Raw genomic sequence first — 22,621 nt, forward strand, 5'->3', positions numbered from 1 at the left:
GGGGCGGGTCTTCCCGAATCCAGGCGAACCCTCTCTCAACGAGTACTAGCCAATCAGAGGCAGAGTTCCCGGAAAAGAAATCACGCTGGCTAACCAAACCGCCCGGTACATTATTAAAACCGACTAGCTCACTTCTCTATTTCCTTAATACATGAATAAGTTGAAATACGGAAACTTAAATTAAAATTATTACTGTAAATCTTTTGGATTTTAAAAATAGGACAATAAGCCACACATCCTCTGATGATCTTTCAACAAATGTCTGTCATTTGCGCACACGCACCGCTCATTGACTCCGTGAATCTGTTGTTTCACCCATTTCTGTGTTTCCAACACACCATCAATACATTCCCCACCGCTTAATAATCATACCTCCCACAGGTGTTTTTTTTTTAATTGACAGTGTATTATATAATCAATTTTGACCCATTCGCATCCTTGTCATAGATTCCGGCCTCCTTCAAAATCCTAACCTTCTAGTTTTCAACTTCTTCTCCAATATTTTATAAATATCTACCCTTTACTTCTCTATTTCACCCCTTTCACTTTGCTTTCGGGTCTTAAATCTCAAACTCTCAGCCTGCCCCCTGTGGACATATATAGATATAACATAGATCCGTTCCAGCGCCACTAGAGAAAAGGGAAGGTGGCGACACAATGTGTTGAACGTGAACCTTGTCAACCATAACTTGGATCGCCTGAAATGTTTTAATTGGAAATATATGCATCAGGGTGTGACGTGATTTTTGATTAAAAAGTGTACGATGAAAGATGAGTGAGTAAGTGAGTAAGAGCGCAAGAATGAGAAATATTCATCCGTGATCGTTACAATATGTTCGAAAGTGCAGAGAATAGGCTTGTTTGTTTTTCCACCGGGAGGAAAAACTTGTCAGACTGGTCAGACGGATAACCCAGTAATGGCTTTCCACAGGACAGCGCATGTGTATTTCTTACTCTTATTTATCCCTTACTCCAACCGGCACTGTAAAACATAAACCAGGCGGCCCACAACACAACACGTCTGAACACGACTGTGAAAACCTTTGCTGCATTGGTGAGTGTTGCAGTGAGTAAGAGCGCAAGAATGAGAAATAGTGACGTTAGGTTGAGGACACGCTTGTTGTTGGAAAATGGCGAAACTAAACATGAGCAGACACCGGTGACTTGGTTTATCTCTACTCTAGATAAAGGACACGTTATCCCGTCCTTCACCAACATTGCCTCTGGGCAATGTCTGCTCTATTGGGCCTAGGGCTGCTGCTCAGCTTCCTCACTTACACCACTGGTTTGGGTAAGATTTACTTTTTATACTTTTTTGTGTGTGCTAATAATAAGACCAACGACGAAGTCAGAGGTTGACAACAAAGAGCTCTAAAATTGTTAACCCGTGTAACTTGTGCGTCTTTTTTTTCCGGCGGCAGGAGACGGGTGTGTGCTGGGGGTGGTTGGCCAGCCCGCGTCATTGCCCTGCTTCCACGATGCGCTGAAAACCAACTCCGCGGACGTTTCCGTCGAGTGGAGGACGGCCGGTAAGGTGGTGCTCCGGTCGGAGTGGGGTGAGCATGGCCGGGTGGACGCGTGGAGCACGTCCGGGGCAAACGGAACCAGCGTCTCCAGCGATGCGCCGCAGACGGGCAACTTCTCTCTGGAGCTGTCCACAGTTAGTCCTAACGAACCCCAAACCTCTTATAGTCTATTTCTTATGTTATCCGGGGAAGAGCAAAGCCCTCCGCTGTGCACAGTGTGCCTCGAGATAGCAGGTCAGTGGCTTATATGTAAAAGTATAACACGTAAAGGTTTCTAAAAAAAAAAAAGAAGAAGAAGAAGCAGACATGAACTCCTCTGGTTGTGTAATCCAATTTCAACACTTGGTACCACAGCCACTGCATCACTCCTTGCTCTTTATTGTTCCTCTCTCAGCTGCTCAGAAACAGTCCCAAACAAATTCCTTATTTCCCCTCCACAATTTCCACTCATCCTTGTCCACGCACCCCAAAAACAGCGGCTATTCTGCAGCAGTGCAATCCTGACACCCCGGATCTTGTCAGAGAAATGTCAAAGGTGCCTTGTGCAATATTTCAGTTGTCCTTACAATGAATAAACATCAACAGGGGTTTCTGAACGGCACTGATGGAAACAGAGTAAATAAAAACAGGTGATGGGCTAGCTGACTTACTTGTTGTTGTTTGACAGCCCATCCCCCAAAACACTTGAATTGGAAATCCTTAGTAAACTACAGTGGTATAGTGAACTACAATGTGGGTTTGAATTATTCTGAAACTCCCAGGGTGGGATGCTGCTCACTAGTATAAATATAGTATTATCATAAGGCCAGTGAAAACCACAGGTCACAATGTGAATGCTTGTCAATGACACACCAAAAACATTTTCCACGTGTGAAACATCATTGATCAGAATAACAGAAGCCAAAGCAAATTGAGAGCATTAAAGAGCCTATGCAAAAAGTCACCACATGCAGCACTGGCCTCTTCTGTGCCACATTGATGACGTAGTGACACCATTGACATAACACAGGTTACTTCAACAATACAGAGAAACCGATAGAATTATCAGCGAGGGCCTTGACCAAAGACAGTAACATCATTTTGGGTACATCTACAGGGTCTATTGCTGGATCTTGGGGGTCTCAGCCCCCATCCCTATCACCCCCCCCACCCCACCCACAGTCTGAACCCTGGCTGTATCTACTGAGGGTGGTCAAAAAAGGCAACTGTCGGCAAACATGCTGTATCTATCTATTATCTTTCAATTTAAATCTGCCTTGCTTGCTTTGATTTGTTGGGGTCATTCCCGAACCTCACCTAAGAGGTCTTGTGGTCCTTCTTGAAGATTTTTTTCCTCATGGGTTTCCTACATTGTACTGATTGATGATGATGATGATGACTGATTGTAGTTGTTATTGTTAAGCCCTCTGGGAAAAATTTGTGATTTTTTGGGGCTATACAAATAAATTTGACTTACTACCTTGACTACAGGTCAGGATTCAAGTAAAACTACACATACTGCCTTATTAATGAGGAAGGATTGCTCTCCATGTACTGTTCCCAGCTAGCTTCAGCTTCCCGCTGCTACACAGAGAGGACCCAGTGGAAAGTGACGAGACTGTCTTCATATGTCGCTCCAGCGGAGGGTTTCCTGAACCCACCATTCATTGGCTCATCGACTGGACAGAGGAGCCTTCTTGGGACTCAGTCCGGACCCTCACGGCCCAACTCCCGGACTCTCTACTCTACAATATCACGAGTCGTCTGACTGTCAATGTCACACAAGGCACCAGTGTGTCCTGTATCATAGAAAACCCGGTATTGAACGAAACCCTAACATCCATCAGCTGTGAGTACAAACTGCTCATGTGACGGCCTTTGACATGGCCTCAGTCATACCCACCCTCGCATAGTAATATGTCATTCAAGTAAATGATTATTTAATTTTTCTAATTGACTTTTTCTTTCCCTGTCGGTGTTAAAGATGGAGTGCAGGTTAGCCAGGTGGTGAGACGAGCATCGGAGGCCATGTGGATTTTCAGCACAGCACTGTGTGTGGTGGTGGGCGTCATGATATTTGCAGGTGTGGTCTATCAGATTCATCTGGACAGGACTCACAAGAGGAAACACAAAGGTACCGCAAAGATTCCTTATTCAAACTACTTTGAGCAATGACTTGAGATTTAAAAAAAAACCCAACACAACAACAGTATACAGACACAGATTTGACTTCTAGAGGTTACTTTTTAAAAATGTCTCTTTATAAAGCAGCGGTGGCTAACCATGTGCCATGGAGAGCCATGTGTATGCAGTCTTTCATTACAACCTGACTCCACACCAGGTGATTTCACTGATACATTCTTCCTCTTTGGTTGAAGGGTTGCTAATCAGTGAAATCACCTGGTGTGGAGTCCGGCTGGGATGAAAACCTGCATACACATGGCTCTCCATGGCACATGGTTAGCCACCCCTGTTATAAAGCATCTCAGCTTTGATAGATAATACAAAGTCATAAGACAAGATGACAGGAGGGAGAGATGGGTTGACGTGCAACAGACTGAGGTCCTGATTTAAACCCATCGTAAATGCCTTGCTCTGCACAGCTGCAAGGGTATTTTTCTACAATGCTACTAAAATCTGTCTCGTTAAACCATGCCCACCAGACCCAGGTGCATAGGTTTTAATTTCAAGCCAACGTTACACTAGTGTACTTTCCCTTACTTGCATAATTTCGAACAGAAAGGAGGGAGGTTTATTGACGAAATCAGCTGGTGTTGGTTTTGGTTGGCATGAAAATCTACATACACATGGTTCTTGATGGCACTCAACTGCAGCCCGCGGAGACTTGGAACTATTGCTGAATCGTGGTCAAATGTGTTTTGCTGTTATGAGTGGAATAAATCCTGTCCTCAATCTGTTTAAAACCTCACAAAAATAACCGTTACCGGTAGGAAAGATAACAGGACTGGGACAGTACTAAAAGTGACCTAGGAGGAAAATGGTGGCATTTCCTAATACAATCAGTAGCACCATTATTACAAAAGTGTTCAGAAATTATTCATGTGTAGAAACTTCCTTCGGGCGTAAAAGCTTAAACCAGTATTATTTACAACCAGAAACAGTAAAGTCAATATCCCATTAACGGTTAAGGGGAGCAGTTCCAGTCCGTGCGTGAATTAAAACTACAAATTAAAAAGTCTCGGTTTTGTGGTTCAGGGTTGATTTCATGTTCACAGACATTGATTAAACTGTCTGAAAACAGTTGACAAAAACATTTGCTTAAGTGGCGTCCTGCTTTGAGAACAAAAATCAAATGAGTCAAAAATCAAATCATGTGTAACAAATACACACCAGTCAATATATTGTGTTCAGACACATACTGTTAATATGCAACGCATGACCAACCTCAGTACCTATTCACATTGACTTATCTGTAATATGCATTAGGACCCGTTGCTAATATTTTGCCTTTTTACCCTTTTCCTGCCGTAGGAAAGAAGGACTCTTCAAGGTACACAGATGAAACTGTGGTTATGCACGTGGAGCAAGTGGAGACTCTCACTGAGGCCAACGTATGAAATCAAAGGTCAATTTAATAATCGTCACCTGGCAGATTTCCCACCTGGGAGATGGCTGTTTGGAAAACCATCTCATGAGAGTGGACATGGCTTCCCTAGTGAACTTTTGGTGCAACTGCATTGGTTACAGTTTAACTCGGTATTATTTTTCCTCTTAGAAAAAGGTCTCCACTTCACCTCTTGGGACATTGCTCCGTCTTCACCGTGCACTCCTTAGGAGTGCCCTTTTCCTCATTTTGTGTGGGACTTTGTTTGTTTGACAATGCCACCATCATTTTCATGACAGTTATTGTTGTGCTGAACAGTCAAGTTAGTGTTTTAAATCCTTTTATTGTCTTTGCAATCTTTGCACAGTCTCCAATAGCTTAATTGTCATGTCTTTTATGCTTGTCATGAGCAGAAAAAAGCACAAAAATTGGTAGAGTAAAATTCATATGGCTCATCAGAAAAATGTAATTCCACTTGAAACAAATTTTACTTTTGATGTCAAGACATTAGAAAAATCTTATATAATATCAAATCTATGCAAAACCATTAAACATAAATCAGTTGTGATAAGGGAGGTGGCAACTATTGTTTCATCTTTAAATGTCAATATGCTCTAATCATGTAGGCACTTATGCTCAATTTAATTACAATCCCATATTCTCTTGTTTCCACAATCTTTCGTCTTTGTGGGGTGGAGATCGGTCAGGTTAGCACAGCTAATGTGGGATATATTCATATATCGTCTGTTTATGAGATTGACCCCGGCAGTCTCTTGATGTCTCAAAGTTCAAGTTTCAGCCTTCCTGCACAGCATTGACTGAGTAGAGGTCACTGCGACGCTGGGCTGTGATCGGGATCTGCTGGCGGACGTCTGCTAAATATTGTAGATCTGCAAAACAACGGACACATAAATTGGGAGAAATTACAATTTCAATGAGGAAATGATCCTGTCTTATCCAAACAAAGCCCCTCCATTTTAAGACTTTTAAAAGCTTTCACAGACATCGTGTCTGCTATAAGAGCCTTCCAGATTGCTAACGTCCACTTGAGGAGAAAGGCAAACCTCTGTGGTACTCACCAATGTCAGCATAGACAACCGCCTCCTCCGACCCTGCCTTTGAAATCACCTCGCCCCTACAATGACAGAATAACTGGTGGAAAATTGGCTCATTTCATCACCCAATAACAGCGAGAACGGAAACACAATGTGGCTGGTCATGATGAACTTAAATCCACATCAGATGGAAAGTCCTTGAGTTGCACATTGCTCTGGTCAATTCACAAACTGGTTCTGTAAATGGATAAACCACCAAGCCCAAATCTGTTCTTACCATGGGTTTACAACAGTGCTATGACCCCAGGCTACGTAGGAAGCAGTTTCATCTCTCGCGGGCGATGCTGTGGCTACATACACTTGGTTATCAAGTGCCCTACAAATGGGACAAAGAAAAGCAGAGAGGCAGATTTATTAAAATTTCTAAAACACAGTTTCAAACAATTTGACTGGTTACAGATGAGATCCAATCCAATCATGCTGATGAGTCGAATAAAGCACATTTTTCAACACTTTGTCACTATGCCAACTCTTGAGGCAGTCGGTTGACTGTCATTTTGGATATCACCTTCACTAAATTGCTTTGAGGAGAATTCTTGTCGGTTTGGACACTTTCTTTGCATGAAAGCCATATCAAAATTCTGAATATCCATCCGTGCCTTGCACTTAATGCATCAGTTGTACACATAATCATGATTAAGAAAAAAAAATACCCCGAGAGATAGGGGGCATGTCATGGAGTAGACATGTAAACTTTGAGGTCCCAACTTTTATGCATAAATAGTTATAATTTGCTTAAATAGTCTGATTAAGTGACTTTTGAGTCAACAAAGTATTTTAGTTTTTGGAAAGACTTTTGGACAGGAGCGGTTCTAGGATCAGACCTTTAGGGGGGCTCAGCTTCTAATGAGAATGTGACATGCATAAAGTGCCTTACAAATGTTCAACACCCCTGCTAAATCATTCATTTCATTGGATAACAACACATTAATATTTTTTTATATATGATATTTTTAATTTACAATAATACTTTTAATGAATAACCATTAAGTAACACGAGTTTTACGCCACAAAATATTTTTTAAGAAAATGAAAAATGGAATATGCTGTTTGCAAAAGTATTCAATCCCTTTTCACATTGGCAAACCTCAGTTCAATTGGGTACACCATGTTATCTTTAGAGGCAAGTCAGGTGGTCTATTGTAGTGTATAATAATAATGGTTTGGAATGAACAATAACAGAATTCAATACAATACACCTGTTTTAGAAAGGACCACAGTCAGTTAATGAAACCTGAGGCAAAGACTCAATCATATTGACCAGAACTTTCCAAAGTGAATAAAAGATCAAAATCTGTGATCTGTCCTATACTTGAGAGGCTGTGAAGTCATTTCCAACAGCTTCTCAGAGAGCTGTTTACTTTAAACGTTAGAATTGCGCACTGAAAACAGGGGCGGCTAGCTTGACCGCAGTCACAGGTTGCCATTTTCTAAATCTCGCGGTGCTGTCGGGCATATCGTAGCACTGCTGAGTGACAGCGCGAGAAGCGCATTCTCTGTTCGGTGGTGAAACGTGACAGATGGGCTGAGGGATAAAAGAACTCTTTTATTTGCAATCTCATACAAATCGCCCTGTCTTCATCTTTTTTGACCCCCCCCCCCTTTCTCTCCAATTGTACCTGGCCAATCACCCCTCTGAGCTGTCCCGGTTGCTGCTCCACCCCCTCTGCCGATCCAGAGAGGGCTGCAGACTACCACGCCTCCTCCGATAAATATGGAGTCGCTAGCCGCTTCTTTTCACCTGACAGTGAGGAGTTTTGCCAGGGGGACGTAGCAGGTGGGAGGATCACGCTATTCCCCCCCAGTTCCCCCTCCCCTCTGACCTGGCACCCCGACCGACCAGAGGAGGTGCTAGTGCAGCGACCAGGACACATACCCACATCTGGCTTCCCACCCACAGACACGGCCAATTGTGTCTGTAGGGACGCCCGACCAAGTCGGGGGTTACACGGGGATTCAAACTGGCGATCTCCGTGTTGGTAGGCAATGGAATAGACTGCTATGCTACCAGGATGCCCACTGTCTTAATATTCTAACCTGTAATATTTCTATCCCATAGATTTGCATTGAATTGGTTCTCAAAAATACAGAACAAAAACCCTAAAGGGAAGGACTTCAGTTTTCCCCCAAGTGTTCATCATAGTTATCTCAGGTTTGACTTTTTTTGTCTTTCCCAACAGCATATGTATAAAGGAATAGATTGCCATATCGTAGCGAATTCGGGGGGCAACCACAGGCACTGCCGTAGCCAGGACGCGAACCTGGGGCTCGCTACCCGCTCGACTAAAGGGTCCAACCCGTTAACCGAGGGCTAACGTGTCTACTTATCCATGCACGTTACACTACCCCCCTCCTTCGGGAAGCGTGTCCGCGCGCATTCCACTTCTGACACCAATGTAGCGAATCCGGGCCCCCCCGAATTCGGACATTTATTCTATTTACTTACTTGTCTTATTAACCTATTCTAGCTGTAGCTGTTTCCCACCTAATGTGTCCTTAAGTATTTCTTGTTGCCTAGCTGTTTAGACTTAGTTATCCTTTTAGCTTATAAATATATTCATTGGTAACTTGCTGTTTGCAGATTTAATAGTACTGTGTGCGGTTTGATAGAGTTTTACAAAAGTGACCAGTTTCTGGGCAATAGGCCTATTTTCAGTGTACCTCTTTGGCCAATTGAGTGTTAGGTGGCCAGGGTGTGGCCAGAACATCACAGGGATTTATAAGTCTGGCCTGATTCAGTTTCAATCCAGTGTGCATTTTAACTTCTGGAGCGATTCTGAATTGCTGGTTCGTCTAGAATAGAGTAAGTATCATCTTTCTTGCTTAACAAGTTGCTACTAGTCTTATTCCAACTGCTTGAGTATTAGTTCTTTTCTCTATACATCTGCTGCTGGTTCCTAGTGGGATCTTATTCTAGCTGTAGCTGTCTTATTCTATATACTTACTTGTCTTATTTACTTATTCTAGCTGTAGCTGTTTTCCACCTAGTGTGTCCTTAAATATTTCTTGTTGCCTAGCTGTTTTGACTTGGTTATCCTTTTAGCTTATAAATATATTCATTGGTAACTTGCTGTTTGCAGATTTAATAGTATTGTGTGAGGTTTGATAGAGTTTTACATAAGTGACCAGTTTCTGGGCAATAGGCCTATTTTCAGTGTACCTCTTTGGCCAGTTGGGTGTTAAGTGGCCAGGGTGTGGCCTGCACTCCTGGCAGACAATTAGCAATTAGTGTTCTTTAAACCACTGCTGGTACTTCTAAGCGTCAGGCAAACAAGCTGAGGGCAAACAGGTGTAGGCTGAATGAAGGCAAGCGTGACTTTTTCAAGCCAAGACTTCGTCAAGCACGGACTGCTCTTTTTAGATCCGGTCAGTCATCTGTATTTTGTGTACCTAGTATAGACTATGTGTTTCCTTCGCATTCATGTCCTTTCCTCTTCCCGGGGCTAGCATAGACATTGGGTCACTCCTAGGTGCTGTGACCCTACCAATCTCATCTATCCCACTCTCTCCACTCACATTGAGCAAGTGGTGGCGGGAGGGCTCTGGAATTGACCTTTCACAAAGTCCCGCCCCCCTTAGTTACTGTTGCTATGCCCATCAAGCATTTCAGAACTATCCAGGAAGTAGCCGGAAAACACCAAAACATGAAGGAAGAAATCAGCGCATTGTGTGGGTAAAAATGACAGTAATAATACGTTAGCTGTATTAGCTATCAATAATAGCTAGTAGCAAGCTTAGCTTGGAGCAGACAGGTATTTTTGTTGATTTTTGGATGGATTAAGCTGGCCATGGGGTCTGCTATACTGCGAAATCTATTGCCGACATTGCGCTTCTTGCGTTCTGGGTTTCGGGAAGGGAAAGAAAATTACACCCCCTCCAAACTTTTCAGATATCTAGTATCTGATTTGCAGATCCCATAGGCACACCGTTTCAGCATTTTGTTGTGTGTTTGAAAGCTTGACGGACCGTTGCTAAGGTAGGATTGGACAAGCACCGTTCTGGGGCGGTACTTAGCGAAAGGTCAATTACCAGTCTGCGGTGCCGAAAGCTGAGTTTATCTCAGGCTACGTATCCTTGCTCGCCCTCAACTTTCTTGCTTTAACTGAGACCTGGATCATGCCAGAAAACACTACCACACCCGCAGCTCTGTCTGATGTTTACATTTTGATCTATTTTGCTGTGTTATTTATTATTGTTGTTCTATCTATACTGTGTTTTATGTGACATTTCTACTTAATTTTTTTTTCATTTTAGATCCGTACATTTTATCTTTCTGTTTTTCTGAGAGGGTATAATAATGGACAACATGCAAGCTTTTGTGTTTTGGTATTTCACACTGAATTTATTACAAAGCTGATATGTTGTTGAAGAAAAGGAAAATAAAATTAAAAAAAAACCAAATTGGTTATTATTTCTTTAAGAGAGAACAGAAAAGGAGCAAAAATCACCATAATGATCTGAATACATTAAATGATATTTGCACCAAATCTGGAACTTATCGTCAATATTTTATACATTTCTTGTTTTAAATTCTTTGAAATGCATTTTGTCAAGGGATACACGCCTTACGCCAATCATTGTTAAAGGGTTTTAAATAATTGCACTTAATACTTTTGAAAAAAATTTCCTCAAACAAATCATAAAAACATTGAGCGTTTCAAGAGCCCCACTGTGGTTTAGGTCTCCGTTTGGGGACAGGCAAGAGTTAGGAGCAACTCATCAAAGCAACGAGGAAACCTCTGTAATTAACTGCTCTGTGTGTGTGTGTGTGTGTTTCAAGAGGCACGGTGAGAGGTGTGTGTGGGTGTTTGTGTTTCAAGAGGCACAGTGAGAGCCTGGGTGAATGATGACACGCTGAAGTATTAAAAAAAGAACAAAAAGAACAAATGAACAGCTCGCACACTGCAGGGCTCCAATGTTCACTTATTTATTGCAGCAACACCACTGTGACGACTTGAGCACCACTGATCTTCATCAGAGACAACAGCAGTGGTGCTCAAAACATCAACGTGGTGTTGCTGCAATAAGTGAAAATTGGAGCCCTGCAGTGTGCAAGCTGTTCATTTGTTTTTTTTTCATTGTTTGCTCATTTTCGGCCCAGCACCTGCACTTTTTTGGTTTGGATGTGCATGTATATTCCTACTTTGTATATATGCTGGAATATTATCTCATGAGAGATTGCTGTAAATGGTTGTGCTTGTTTGTTGTGGACTTGAACGGTCATGGACAGGATTCAATAATGGTGTGTTGGGCTCCTCTGAGGATCATGTTGCTTAACAAATATTAGATATTGAGCTCTGTTTAAAAGAGTGACAACAATAGTGCCCGAACTTTGTCACACTCACCTTCCCCTCTGTAAGAGCTCCCAATGGGCTGGGCCGGTTGTCATGTTGAAGGCCCCAGGGTACACCAATAGCTGACAACCTGGCATAACCAGAGGACAGTTGAGAGACGGAATAAATTCCTGTGCATGTCATGACACTTGGTGTCAGACACTCCTTCACACCCGCTCACCTTTTTTACTGTAGAGCTGTGCAAGCTCTGCAAACCTTATGTCATAGCAGATCCCGATTCCCACTTTACAGAATGCTGAAAGAAACAGGACAGTGACAACAAAGAGTAAATACCTGCAGACCGGTCAAGGTTAAACAGTTGTTCTCGTTTAAATTCAGGAAGGGGGGCAGGGGGTTGTGAAATGGATACTTGCATGTGTCAAAAACCGATAGGCCACTTCCTGGGCTCAGTGTCTCGGACTCCTGGAAACGGATTTTCCCAGGAACATCGATGTCGAAGAGGTGAATCTAAATGAGAAAAGTGGGATAAGAAAAAAGGATGAGCTGAGTTGCTGACAAAATGCACTGCTACAATAGTCTAAAGTATTGTTCTCGGTCAGATACTCTCACAGGGCATAGAAATGGTCATAATGATTAATGGTGTGCTTTGTTCCATGTGATGGATCCTTGTCGTCAATGCACAGCATACCTTTCTGTGTTTAAGCATCAATCCTCCATCAGGGCCAAACACTGGACAGGTGTTGTACAACTTCCCACCGTCCTCCTCTGGGATAGACCCTGTTGTACAGCAAGTCACACCTTTCATTCCTCTACATTCAATCTGTCCACATTTGCACACCCCTACATTGATTATTCATAGGGTTGCCAACCGTTCCTTGAAATAAGGAATCATTCCTTATTATATATATATATATATATATATATATATATATATATATATATATATATATATATATACACACACACACATCTTTTTACTGAAAGACAGTCAAGCTGAATCAATGTGCTATCCGTCTGAGTTATTGTGTCGTACCATTGTTAATCTAATTAACAATACATACACTCACTGGCCACTTTATTAGGTACACCTTGCTAGTACCGGGTTGGACCCCCTTTTGCCTTCAGAACTGCCTTAATCCTTCGTGGCATAGATTCAACAAGGTACTGGAAACATTCCTCAGAGAGTTTGGTCCATATTGACATGATAGCATCACGCAGTTGCTGCAGATTTGTTGGCTGCACATCCATGATGCGAATCTCCCGGTCCACCACATCCCAAAGGTGCTCTATTGGATTGAGATCTGGTGACTGTGGAGGCCATTTGAGTACAGTGAACTCATTGTCATGTTCAAGAAACCAGTCTGAGATGATTCGAGCTTTATGACATGGCGCGTTATCCTGCTGGAAGTAGTCATCAGAAGATGGGAACACAGTGGTCATAAAGGGATGGACATGGTCAGCAACAATACTCAGGTAGGCTGTGGCATTGACACAATGCTCAATTGGTACTAAGGGGCCCAGAGTGTGCCAAGAAAATATCCCCCACACCATTACACCACCACCACCAGCCTGAACCATTGATACAAGGCAGGATGGATCCATGCTTTCATGTTGTTGACGCCAAATTCTGACCCTACCATCCGAATGTCGCAGCAGAAATCGAGACTCATCAGACCAGGCAACGTTTTTCCAATCTTCTATTGTCCAATTTTGGTGAGCCTGTGCGAATCGTAGCCTCAGTTTCCTGTTCTTAGCTGACAGGAGTGGCCCCCGGTGTGGTCTTCTGCTGCTGTAGCCCATCTGCCTCAAGGTTCGACGTGTTGTGCATTCAGAGATGCTCTTCTGCATACCTCGGTTGTAATGAGTGGTTATTTGAGTTACTGTTGCCTTTCTATCAGCTCGAACCAGTCTGGCCATTCTCCTCTGACCTCTGGCATCAACAAGGCATTTTCGCCCACAGAACTGCCGCTCACTGGATATTTTCTCTTTTTCGGACCATTCTCTGTAAACCCTAGAGATGGTTTTGCGTGAAAATCCCAGTAGATCAGCAGTTTCTGAAATACTCAGAACAGCCCGTCTGGCACCAACAACCATGCCACGTTCAAAGTCACTTAAATCCCCTTTCTTTTATTAGGCACACCTGTCCAACTGCTCGTTAACGCAAATTTCTAATCAGCCAATCACATGGCAGCAACTCAATGCATTTAGGCAGGTAGACATGGTCAAGACGATCTGCTGCAGTTCAAACCGAGCATCAGAATGGGGAAGAAAGGTGATTTAAGTGACTTTGAACGTGGCATGGTTGTTGGTGTCAGACGGGCTGGTCTGAGTATTTCAGAAACTGCTGATCTACTGGGATTTTCACACACAACCATCTCTAGGGTTTACAGAGAATGGTCCGAAAAAGAGAAAATATCCAGTGAGCGGCAGTTCTGTGGGCGAAAATGCCTTGTTGATGCCAGAGGTCAGAGGAGAATGGCCAGACTGGTTCGAGCTGACAGAAAAGCAACAGTAACTCAAATAACCACTCATTACAACCGAGGTATGCAGAAGAGCATCTCTGAACGCACAACACGTCGAACCTTGAGACAGATGGGCTACAGCAGCAGAAGACCACACCGGGTGCCACTCCTGTCAGCTAAGAACAGGAAACTGAGGCTACAAATCGCACAGGCTCACCAAAATTGGACAATAGAAGATTGGAAAAACGTTGCCTGGTCTGATGAGTCTCGATTTCTGCTGCGACATTCGGATGGTAGGGTCAGAATTTGGCGTCAACAACATGAAAGCATGGATCCATCCTGCCTTGTATCAACGGTTCAGGCTGGTGGTGGTGGTGTAATGGTGTGGGGGATATTTTCTTGGCACACTTTGGGCCCCTTAGTACCAATTGAGCATTGTGTCAACGCCACAGCCTACCTGAGTATTGTTGCTGACCATGTCCATCCCTTTATGACCACAGTGTTCCCATCTTCTGATGGCTACTTCCAGCAGGATAACGCACCATGTCATAAAGCTCGAATCATCTCAGACTGGTTTCTTGAACATGACAATGAGTTCACTGTACTCAAGTTGCCTCCACAGTCACCAGATCTCAATCCAATAGAGCACCTTTGGGATATGGTGAACCGGGGGATTCGCATCATGGATGTCCAGCCGACAAATCTGCAGCAACTGCGTGATGCTATCTTGTCAATATGGACCAAACTCTCTGAGGAATGTTTCCAGTACCTTGTTGAATCTATGCCACAAAGGATTAAGGCAGTTCTGAAGGCAAAAGGGGGTCCTACCCGGTACTAGCAAGGCATACCTAATTAAGATGCCAGTGAGTGTATATACCATGTCATATACACTCACCGGCCACTTTATTAGGCACACCTGTCCAACTGCTCATTAACGCAAATTTCTAATCAGCCAATCACATGGCAGCAACTCAATGCATTTAGGCAGGTAGACATGGTCAAGACGATCTGCTGCAGTTCAAACCGAGCATCAGAACGGGGAAGAAAGGTGATTTAAGTGACTTTGAACGTGGCATGGTTGTTGGTGCCAGACGGGCTGTTCTGAGTATTTCAGAAATTGCTGATCTACTGGGATTTTCACGCACAACCATCTCTAGGGTTTACAGAGAATGGTCCGAAAAAGAGAAAATATCCAGTGAGCGGCAGTTCTGTGGGCGAAAATGCCTTGTTGATGCCAGTTATCAGAGGAGAATGGCCAGACTGGTTCGAGCTGATAGAAAGGCAACAGTAACTCAAATAACCACTCATTACAACCGAGGTATGCAGAAGAGCATCTCTGAATGCACAACACGTCGAACCTTGAGGCAGATGGGCTACAGCAGCAGAAGACCACACCGGGTGCCACTCCTGTCAGCTAAGAACAGGAAACTGAGGCTACGATTCGCACAGGCTCACCAAAATTGGACAATAGAAGATTGGAAAAACGTTGCCTGGTCTGATGAGTCTCGATTTCTGCTGCGACATTCGGATGGTAGGGTCAGAATTTGGCGTCAACAACATGAAAGCATGGATCCATCCTGCCTTGTATCAACGGTTCAGGCTGGTGGTGTTGGTGTAATGGTGTGGGGGATATTTTCTTGGCACACTTTGGGCCCCTTAGTACCAATTGAGCATTGTGTCAACGCCACAGCCTACCTGAGTATTGTTGCTGACCATGTCCATCCCTTTATGACCACAGTGTTCCCATCTTCTGATGGCTACTTCCAGCAGGATAACGCACCATGTCATAAAGCTCGAATCATCTCAGACTGGTTTCTTGAACATGACAATGAGTTCACTGTACTCAAATGGCCTCCACAGTCACCAGATCTCAATCCATTAGAGCACCTTTGGGATGTGGTGAACCGGGGGATTCGCATCATGGATGTGCAGCCGACAAATCTGCAGCAACTGCGTGATGCTATCTTGTCAATATGGACCAAACTCTCTGAGGAATGTTTCCAGTACCTTGTTGAATCTATGCCACAAAGGATTAAGGCAGTTCTGAAGGCAAAAGGGGGTCCAACCCGGTACTAGCAAGGCGTACCTAATTAAGTGGCCAGTGAGTGTATATACCATGTCATATATATATATATATATATATATATATATATATATATATATATATATATATACACACGTCATCAAGCTGGCTGCCAGCAGGTACTGAGAAATAACCAAACACTACAAACAATCTCCAAATTTCAGAACATTTCTGAAAGTTGAGATCACGTCAGAAAAGCTCATCAGCTATTTCAAGGCTTTTTTACAGCGATTTTTTTTTCCAGCGCAGAAGTTGAACAGAAATGTCGAAGCAGAGAAAAATAGATGCAAACAATCCACCTGGGGAAACTCAGTGTGGTGGTGGTGCGGAAGGCGTCTTGGGAATTGCTTAAGTGCTGAAAGAGTTCAGAGAGTTCCGTATGGAAACTGCTGGGGAACTTTTAAGTGCTGAAGAAGGAAATAAGCGAATTAAGAGAAGACATTGGAGAGCTGAAAATAAGGATGGACGAAGCAGAATTAAGAATTGCGGAAAATGAGGACCACAAAATCAGTATGACCAAAGTGCTTATCCACAGCCTGCGCATACACCGACAATTGGAAGCAAAATGTGAGGATCTTGAAGGCCGTGCCCGAAGGAACAATCTGAGGATTTATTCGGTGCCTGAAAAATGTGAGGGAAGTAACGTGGTTGAGTTCGTGGAAACCCTGATACATGAGAAACTGGATGTTAATGGTAAAATCTGCATTGAAAGAGCACACCGGGCAGCGGGGCCAAAGACCGGGCACAACGAACGTCCCAGGTCAATAATAGTTCACTTCCAAAACTACAACATGAGGCAAAAAGTGCTTCAGGCTGCCTGGGCAAAGAAGGAAATTCAGGTGACTGACAACAGGATATTTTTGATGAAGACTTCACTACCCAAGTGTTTATGGAGCGTGCAAAATACAGACAAGTAAGAAAACAACTGCAAGAAAGAAAGATCAAGTCAAGTGTACTTTTTCCTGCAAGATTGAAAATATTTGAGAAGGATGGAAAAATCAAGGTGTTTGACAACCCCCAGGCTGCAGCAGAGGGTCTACATCAGTATGGTGTTAACATGGAGATTCCAGCTGGGGAGCCGGACTTGGGAGTCCATGCTGCAGGTCGCGAGCTGGCAGACACCCCGCTCCAGGAGCCAGAGAGCGCCAGCAAGTGAGCTGATGTTAGGCGTAAAGACACTGCTGGATTCTCTAGATCGGCATGAAAGAGCAAAGAACTGAAAAGGTATGGATGGGTTTTCAAAACAGAGTTTATTGTCCAGACCAAGGAGTGTGGTCCCTGCAGGGACATAGAATTATTTTGATACAAACTCATGACTGAGCCGATCGGACATCAAACCTTTTCAAGATCTGACTACTCTGAGCATAAAATGTATGACTTTGAATATGATGTCGATCCGGAGAGCCATGTGTTTAATTTCATCAATGACACTTGTATATACTATTCTGAGGATCAATTTAATGACGATGTTGAGCTAAATAATACATTTTCGTTAATACATTTCAACTGTCGAAGTCTTTACGCAACCTTCACTAAGACCAATGATTATTTGAAAACATTTAAAAGTAAATTTAAGTTAATAGCCTTATCTGAGACGTGGTTAAATCAAGAGAAAGATATTGATTTTCATATTGAGGGTTATGAGTTACATCATATCAATACAGTCAACAATAGGGGAGGGGGTGTGGCCCTGTACAGAGGGGAGGGGGTGTGGTCTTGTATGTGGACAGTGACCTGAAATGCAGACCAGTTGAATACATGACAACTGTAATCGATGATTTAATGGAATGCATAACTGTGGAAATTGAAATGGAAAGGATGAGAAATATCGTTGTCACTTGTGTATACAGAACACCGGGTCAAATGTAGAAACGTTTAAAGATAGTATGGAAGAATTAATGAATAGGCTAAATGAAAGTAAAACATTTATAATCTGTGGGGATTTCAACACTGACCTTCTAAATGTGTCTAAACATAAAACATCAGATTTTTTTTTGGATGCATTATATACTAGCAGAGGGCTATACCCTTTGATTACCAAACCCAGTAGAATAAACTCGAGCTGTGCAACATTAATTCACAATATATTTGTAAATATGATGGAGAATAGTGTTAAAAGTGGCCTAATAATAAACAACATAAGCGACCATTTACCTGTATTTCTAGCATATAATTGTCAAATAAGGAGGAAAATTGCTGTAGATATGTAAGGGTAAGAACCGATGAAGCAATAGACAAATTCAGGAATGACCTCTTAAAAGAAGAGTGGAAAGGGGTGTACCTAGAAGAGGTAAATGCTTCTCATGAGACATTTCTAAAGAGCTACTTAACGCTGTATGATTCACATTGTCCAATAATGCCATGCAAACATAAACGTAGCTATAATAAAAAAACCTTGGATAACCATGGGCTTACAAAATGCATGCAAAAAGAAAAATAAACTTTACAGACTTCATAAAATTTCGAACAAAGACAGCTGAAAAGCAATATAAGGTTTACAAAAATAAGTTGATGATATTGAGACAAGGCAAGAAAGAATATTATAATAAAATGTTAAGAGAAAATCAAAACAACATTAACGGTACTTGGAAAATATTAAACTGTAGTGACCTACTTGCAGGTTAGATATTCACCATGCGGGCCAGAGATGGTCCCTTTAAGACAGTGGGCGGGGGTTAGCAAGGGGTACTGTGGGTAGACACGAGGGAGGTTTTGAGTATAATGAACTGTGGACTTAAGAGTTTGTGGGAGGAAATAAACGACCACGGCTGTGTGGTCAAAAGGAGAAGTGGTCTTGTCTCCTTTCTTTCATCCTCCACAAAACAATGTAATTGGAAATAACTCTGTGTCTATAGATCTGCCCAATTATTTCATCAATGACAATAATAAGGTTATAAAAAACGTGAATGAAGCGGTGAAGGAATTTAATTCCTTTTTTGTTAATGTTGGGCCTAATCTTGCAAATTCCATTAAAGAACATAATGATGGGCAAGTAGAAGGTGGCCGGAATGGGGGAAGTAAAGTGGTACAGTCTATGTTTCTAGGAGAGGTGAGTGAAAATGAAATTAGATCCATTGTAGCAAAATCCAAAAACAAGACATCAACTGACTGTGATGGGACTGACATGATTATAGTGAAAAAGACTATTGACTGTATAATCAAACCTTTAAGTTATATCTTTGATCTGTCTTTTCGTACAGGTATTTTTCCAGACAGAATGAAAACAGCAAATGTTATTCCACTTTTTAAAAAGGGAGATAAACACAGTTTTACTAACTATAGATCAGTGAGAGTCATCATGGCTTTCAGACAAATCGATCAACATCTTTAGCACTAATGAAAATAATGGAAGAGATTACAACAGCAATAGAATGTAAGAAATACACAATAGGTGTATTTATTGATTTAAAAAAATGCATTCGACACAATAGATCATAACATGTTAATTGCTAAATTACATACATATGGTGTAAGAGAAGTAATTCTAAATTGGTTAAGCAGTTATTTAGATAACAGAAAACAACTTGTAAAGTTTGCTGGCAATACATCGGAGTGCATGAAGATTGAATGTGGAGTCCCACAAGGCTAAGTGTTCGGGCCGAAACTTTTCATTTTATATATCAATGACATATGTGAAATGTCAAAGATACTGAGTTCGTTTTGTTTGCAGATGACACAAATTTTTTTAAGTTCAGGAGATGACTAAAAAAGTTTAGCAGAAAGCATTGTAATTGAAATGGTCAAACTGAAAAGATGGTTTGATGAAAATAAGTTATCATTAAATTTGCGCAAAACTAAGTTTATGGTCTTTGCTAAACAGAAAAAAGGATGTAAATGTTTGACTGTCTACAGTAGGAGTTGATATTGAAAGAGTATCTGCGTTAAGATTCTTGGGTGTAATAATGGATGACAAATTGACATGGAAATCTCATAGCATATGTAAAAACAAAGGTGTCTTAAGAATATTTGTGTTTTGAACAAAGCAAAGTACGTGTTAAATCACAAGGTAATTCGAATTCTGTACTGCTCACCTATTTTGCCATATTTTAGTTACTGTGTGGAAGTGTGGGGCAACACGTATATAAGAAACATAAAGCCATTGTTTATATTACAGAAAAGAGCAGTAAAAATTATCCATAAAGTGGATCCAAGAGAACACACCAACGGACTGTTTATTAAGTCAGGATTAATGAAACTTAAAAGATTTAGTTGAGTTACAGACATTGTTAGTTATGTACAGGGCAAAAAGCAGAGTATTACCAGAAGATTTACAAAAATTATTTGTTTTTAGTTCAGAGGACGAGGACAATAGAAGGAAATTTAAGTTTAAACATCAATGTGCACGTACTACTTTAAAGCAGATGTGTATTTTGGTATGTGGCGTCAAAACTATGGAATTCTTTAGAGAACAATCTAAATGGTTGTATAAATATTTTTCATTTCAAGAAAATGTATAGGGAAAGAATAATTAGACATATGGAGCTGTCAGGTAATGGGTTTTCAGTTGATGGTGAATTATTGTGTATGGCTTTTTGGTTCCTTTTCATTTTCCATGTTGCTGTAAGTATTAGTTGTTGAGTAACAGACTGACAGACCATCTATTTTGTTGTTTATTTAGGTTTGACTAAGGGGCAGGTAAAATAAGATTTTTCTTCTCCCTGCTCCTTTTCAATCGTGAAATGTGTAAATTGATTATGAATTGCTTGTTTCTGTCTGGAGCTGTGCATTACCATGAGTGGAATAAATAAGGAAATTAAATGAAATATATATATGTATGTGTGTGAGTGTGTGTGTGTAGTGTAAGGCACATTATATTTGTTATGCCCGTGCTGCCTCGTCCATCCAACCCCCATCCCTGTCCCTTGTTCCTTATTTCCATTTCAAGGAGTTGGCAACCCTAATTATTCGCCACACATTATCTATCTATCTCTTTACTCAAAAGCAAAGGATGTGTAGGAGCCATTTGGTCTCATCTTGTAAGCACTTAACTAGTCCACAGGTGTCACTCTAGTTGCTATGAGTTCACAGCAATATAGGTGGGAACATTCATTCAGGTGACAGGTGTTGCTTGACGGAGGGGAGCACACAGTTTTTTGACCGCCTCGCTGCTGCAGGCCATGCTAGGCTGGCAAGCGATACAAGTGTGAGTTTGGAATATTGGACTGTTTATGGATGTATAACGTTTTATGGATTATGGATTGAAACATCGTGGTGAGTAATAAATATCATAACATTTTAACCTAAACAAGTCTGAACTTTATTTTACAGACACACGTAATGCGAAGTGGCTACAAGCGCGTCGATTAGGTGCCTGTCTAGCAACCCCTCAGGGGCTTTAAGTGTAGGCTTAGTCTCTACAGGATGTAACGACAATTGTGCTTGGACCAACCAGTGAAGGTACAGACCTTTTCCTTACCTCCCACTAGGTACACCTTATTCTCCTTAGCAGCCTTGGACAGCATCTGTGTAGATTCCCCGGGGATCTTCTCAGCATACTCAGGGAAGAAATTGGTTCCATAAGGAGAATTGAAGCACTCCTAAAAATGATAAGATTGACTTGAGGTGACATCCAAACAACCCCCCCCCCCCCGCGCGTGTTATTTCTATATCAGTCACAGCATCTAAGTGCATGGCTGGATTAACCTGCCAGGGAAAAACCAGGGGCAAAAATGTACAATGAGCCTCAACCAACCGGACGACTCTCCACTGTCTGCACATTGTATGTGCACAATGAGGGGACAGGGGCCCATCTTAAGGCCCCTATCATTTATTTGCTCTACTACTACTACTATCATTTCATTTGATATTGTGTGTAAATGTTGCACATTATCAAACCATCCATCCATCTATTATCCAAGCCGCTTATCCTAATTGGGGTCGCGGGATGCTGGAGCGAATGTTCACAAACCAACTGACACTTGCTGAACCTGGAGCCTCTGGAGCCCCAGGAGGTCCGGGGCCCCGGGGCAGTTGTCCACTTCGCCTAGCCTTGTCTAAAAGTGACAATACTCACTGGCAGAACCACCATTTTGCTCCCTTGGGCTGCAGCTTCATTTATCAGCCTCCGGGCTTTTGAGAGGTTGTCTGCCTTGACTTTTGTCACATGCAACTGGACCACAGCCAGGCGAAACTCTGTGAGAGGAAGGATTGCAACCATTGATTTTCAAACTAGGTCTAGCATGGAAATTATGGCCAGGGGACTATTCAAACATAGCAGACTGACTGGAAGTGGATCGCGGACGATTTTGTTACACGCATTTACTAGTTCATACACACTTGCAACGCAATGCATGATGCTTAACACCAGTCGATCTTCTTGCAACGTCAGTAAAAACACGTTTTCATATCAATATCACTTAGTTATAGGTAAATTAAAGAACGCCACAGATTACTGTTCACTTACTCGACATGGCCCTTGACACACCAGACATCAGTGCAGAAAGGTTATGCCGTTTCCAATGTGTTGAGGAATAGTATGTACTTCCGGCCTATAATCAGTTTCCAGAATAAAAGTCTTCTTCGGAATTGCTTTTCTCTGCGCGGCAAGAGCAACAAATACAGCAATAAATATTTTCAACTGCACATGTATGTCTGTTC

General features: G+C 42.1%; 2 protein-coding genes across 4 annotated transcripts; one reads left to right on the plus strand and one right to left on the minus strand.

The window, feature by feature from the left end:
* The first annotated feature begins 692 nt into the window (after nt 1-692).
* On the plus strand, nt 693-5,641 carry LOC130109338 (ICOS ligand-like). Of its 3 annotated transcripts, none has more exons than XM_056276195.1 (6): nt 693-1,054; nt 1,185-1,291; nt 1,422-1,760; nt 3,070-3,354; nt 3,490-3,639; nt 4,998-5,641. In XM_056276195.1, the coding sequence occupies exons 2-6, from the start codon at nt 1,231-1,233 to the stop codon at nt 5,081-5,083; spliced, it is 921 nt and encodes a 306-aa protein (XP_056132170.1). In that variant the 5' UTR covers nt 693-1,054; nt 1,185-1,230; the 3' UTR covers nt 5,084-5,641. The 3 variants fall into 3 exon arrangements, with proteins under 3 accessions (XP_056132170.1, XP_056132172.1, XP_056132171.1); XM_056276197.1 differs by having other exon boundaries at nt 1,422-1,529; XM_056276196.1 differs by lacking the exon at nt 693-1,054 and having other exon boundaries at nt 1,133-1,291.
* nit2 (nitrilase family, member 2) lies at nt 5,114-22,467 on the minus strand. The gene is made up of 10 exons (XM_056276198.1): nt 22,428-22,467; nt 22,038-22,156; nt 21,441-21,561; nt 12,168-12,256; nt 11,893-11,986; nt 11,700-11,774; nt 11,531-11,609; nt 6,403-6,501; nt 6,150-6,205; nt 5,114-5,960 (listed from the first exon to the last, which is right to left on the minus strand). Exons 1-10 carry the CDS (start codon nt 22,453-22,455, stop codon nt 5,866-5,868), a joined length of 855 nt encoding a protein of 284 aa, XP_056132173.1. The 5' UTR covers nt 22,456-22,467; the 3' UTR covers nt 5,114-5,865.
* Nucleotides 22,468-22,621: the final 154 nt, after the last annotated feature.

Source organism: Lampris incognitus, chromosome 3, assembly GCF_029633865.1.
Source record: "Lampris incognitus isolate fLamInc1 chromosome 3, fLamInc1.hap2, whole genome shotgun sequence".
NCBI classification, from domain to species: domain Eukaryota; kingdom Metazoa; phylum Chordata; class Actinopteri; order Lampriformes; family Lampridae; genus Lampris; species Lampris incognitus.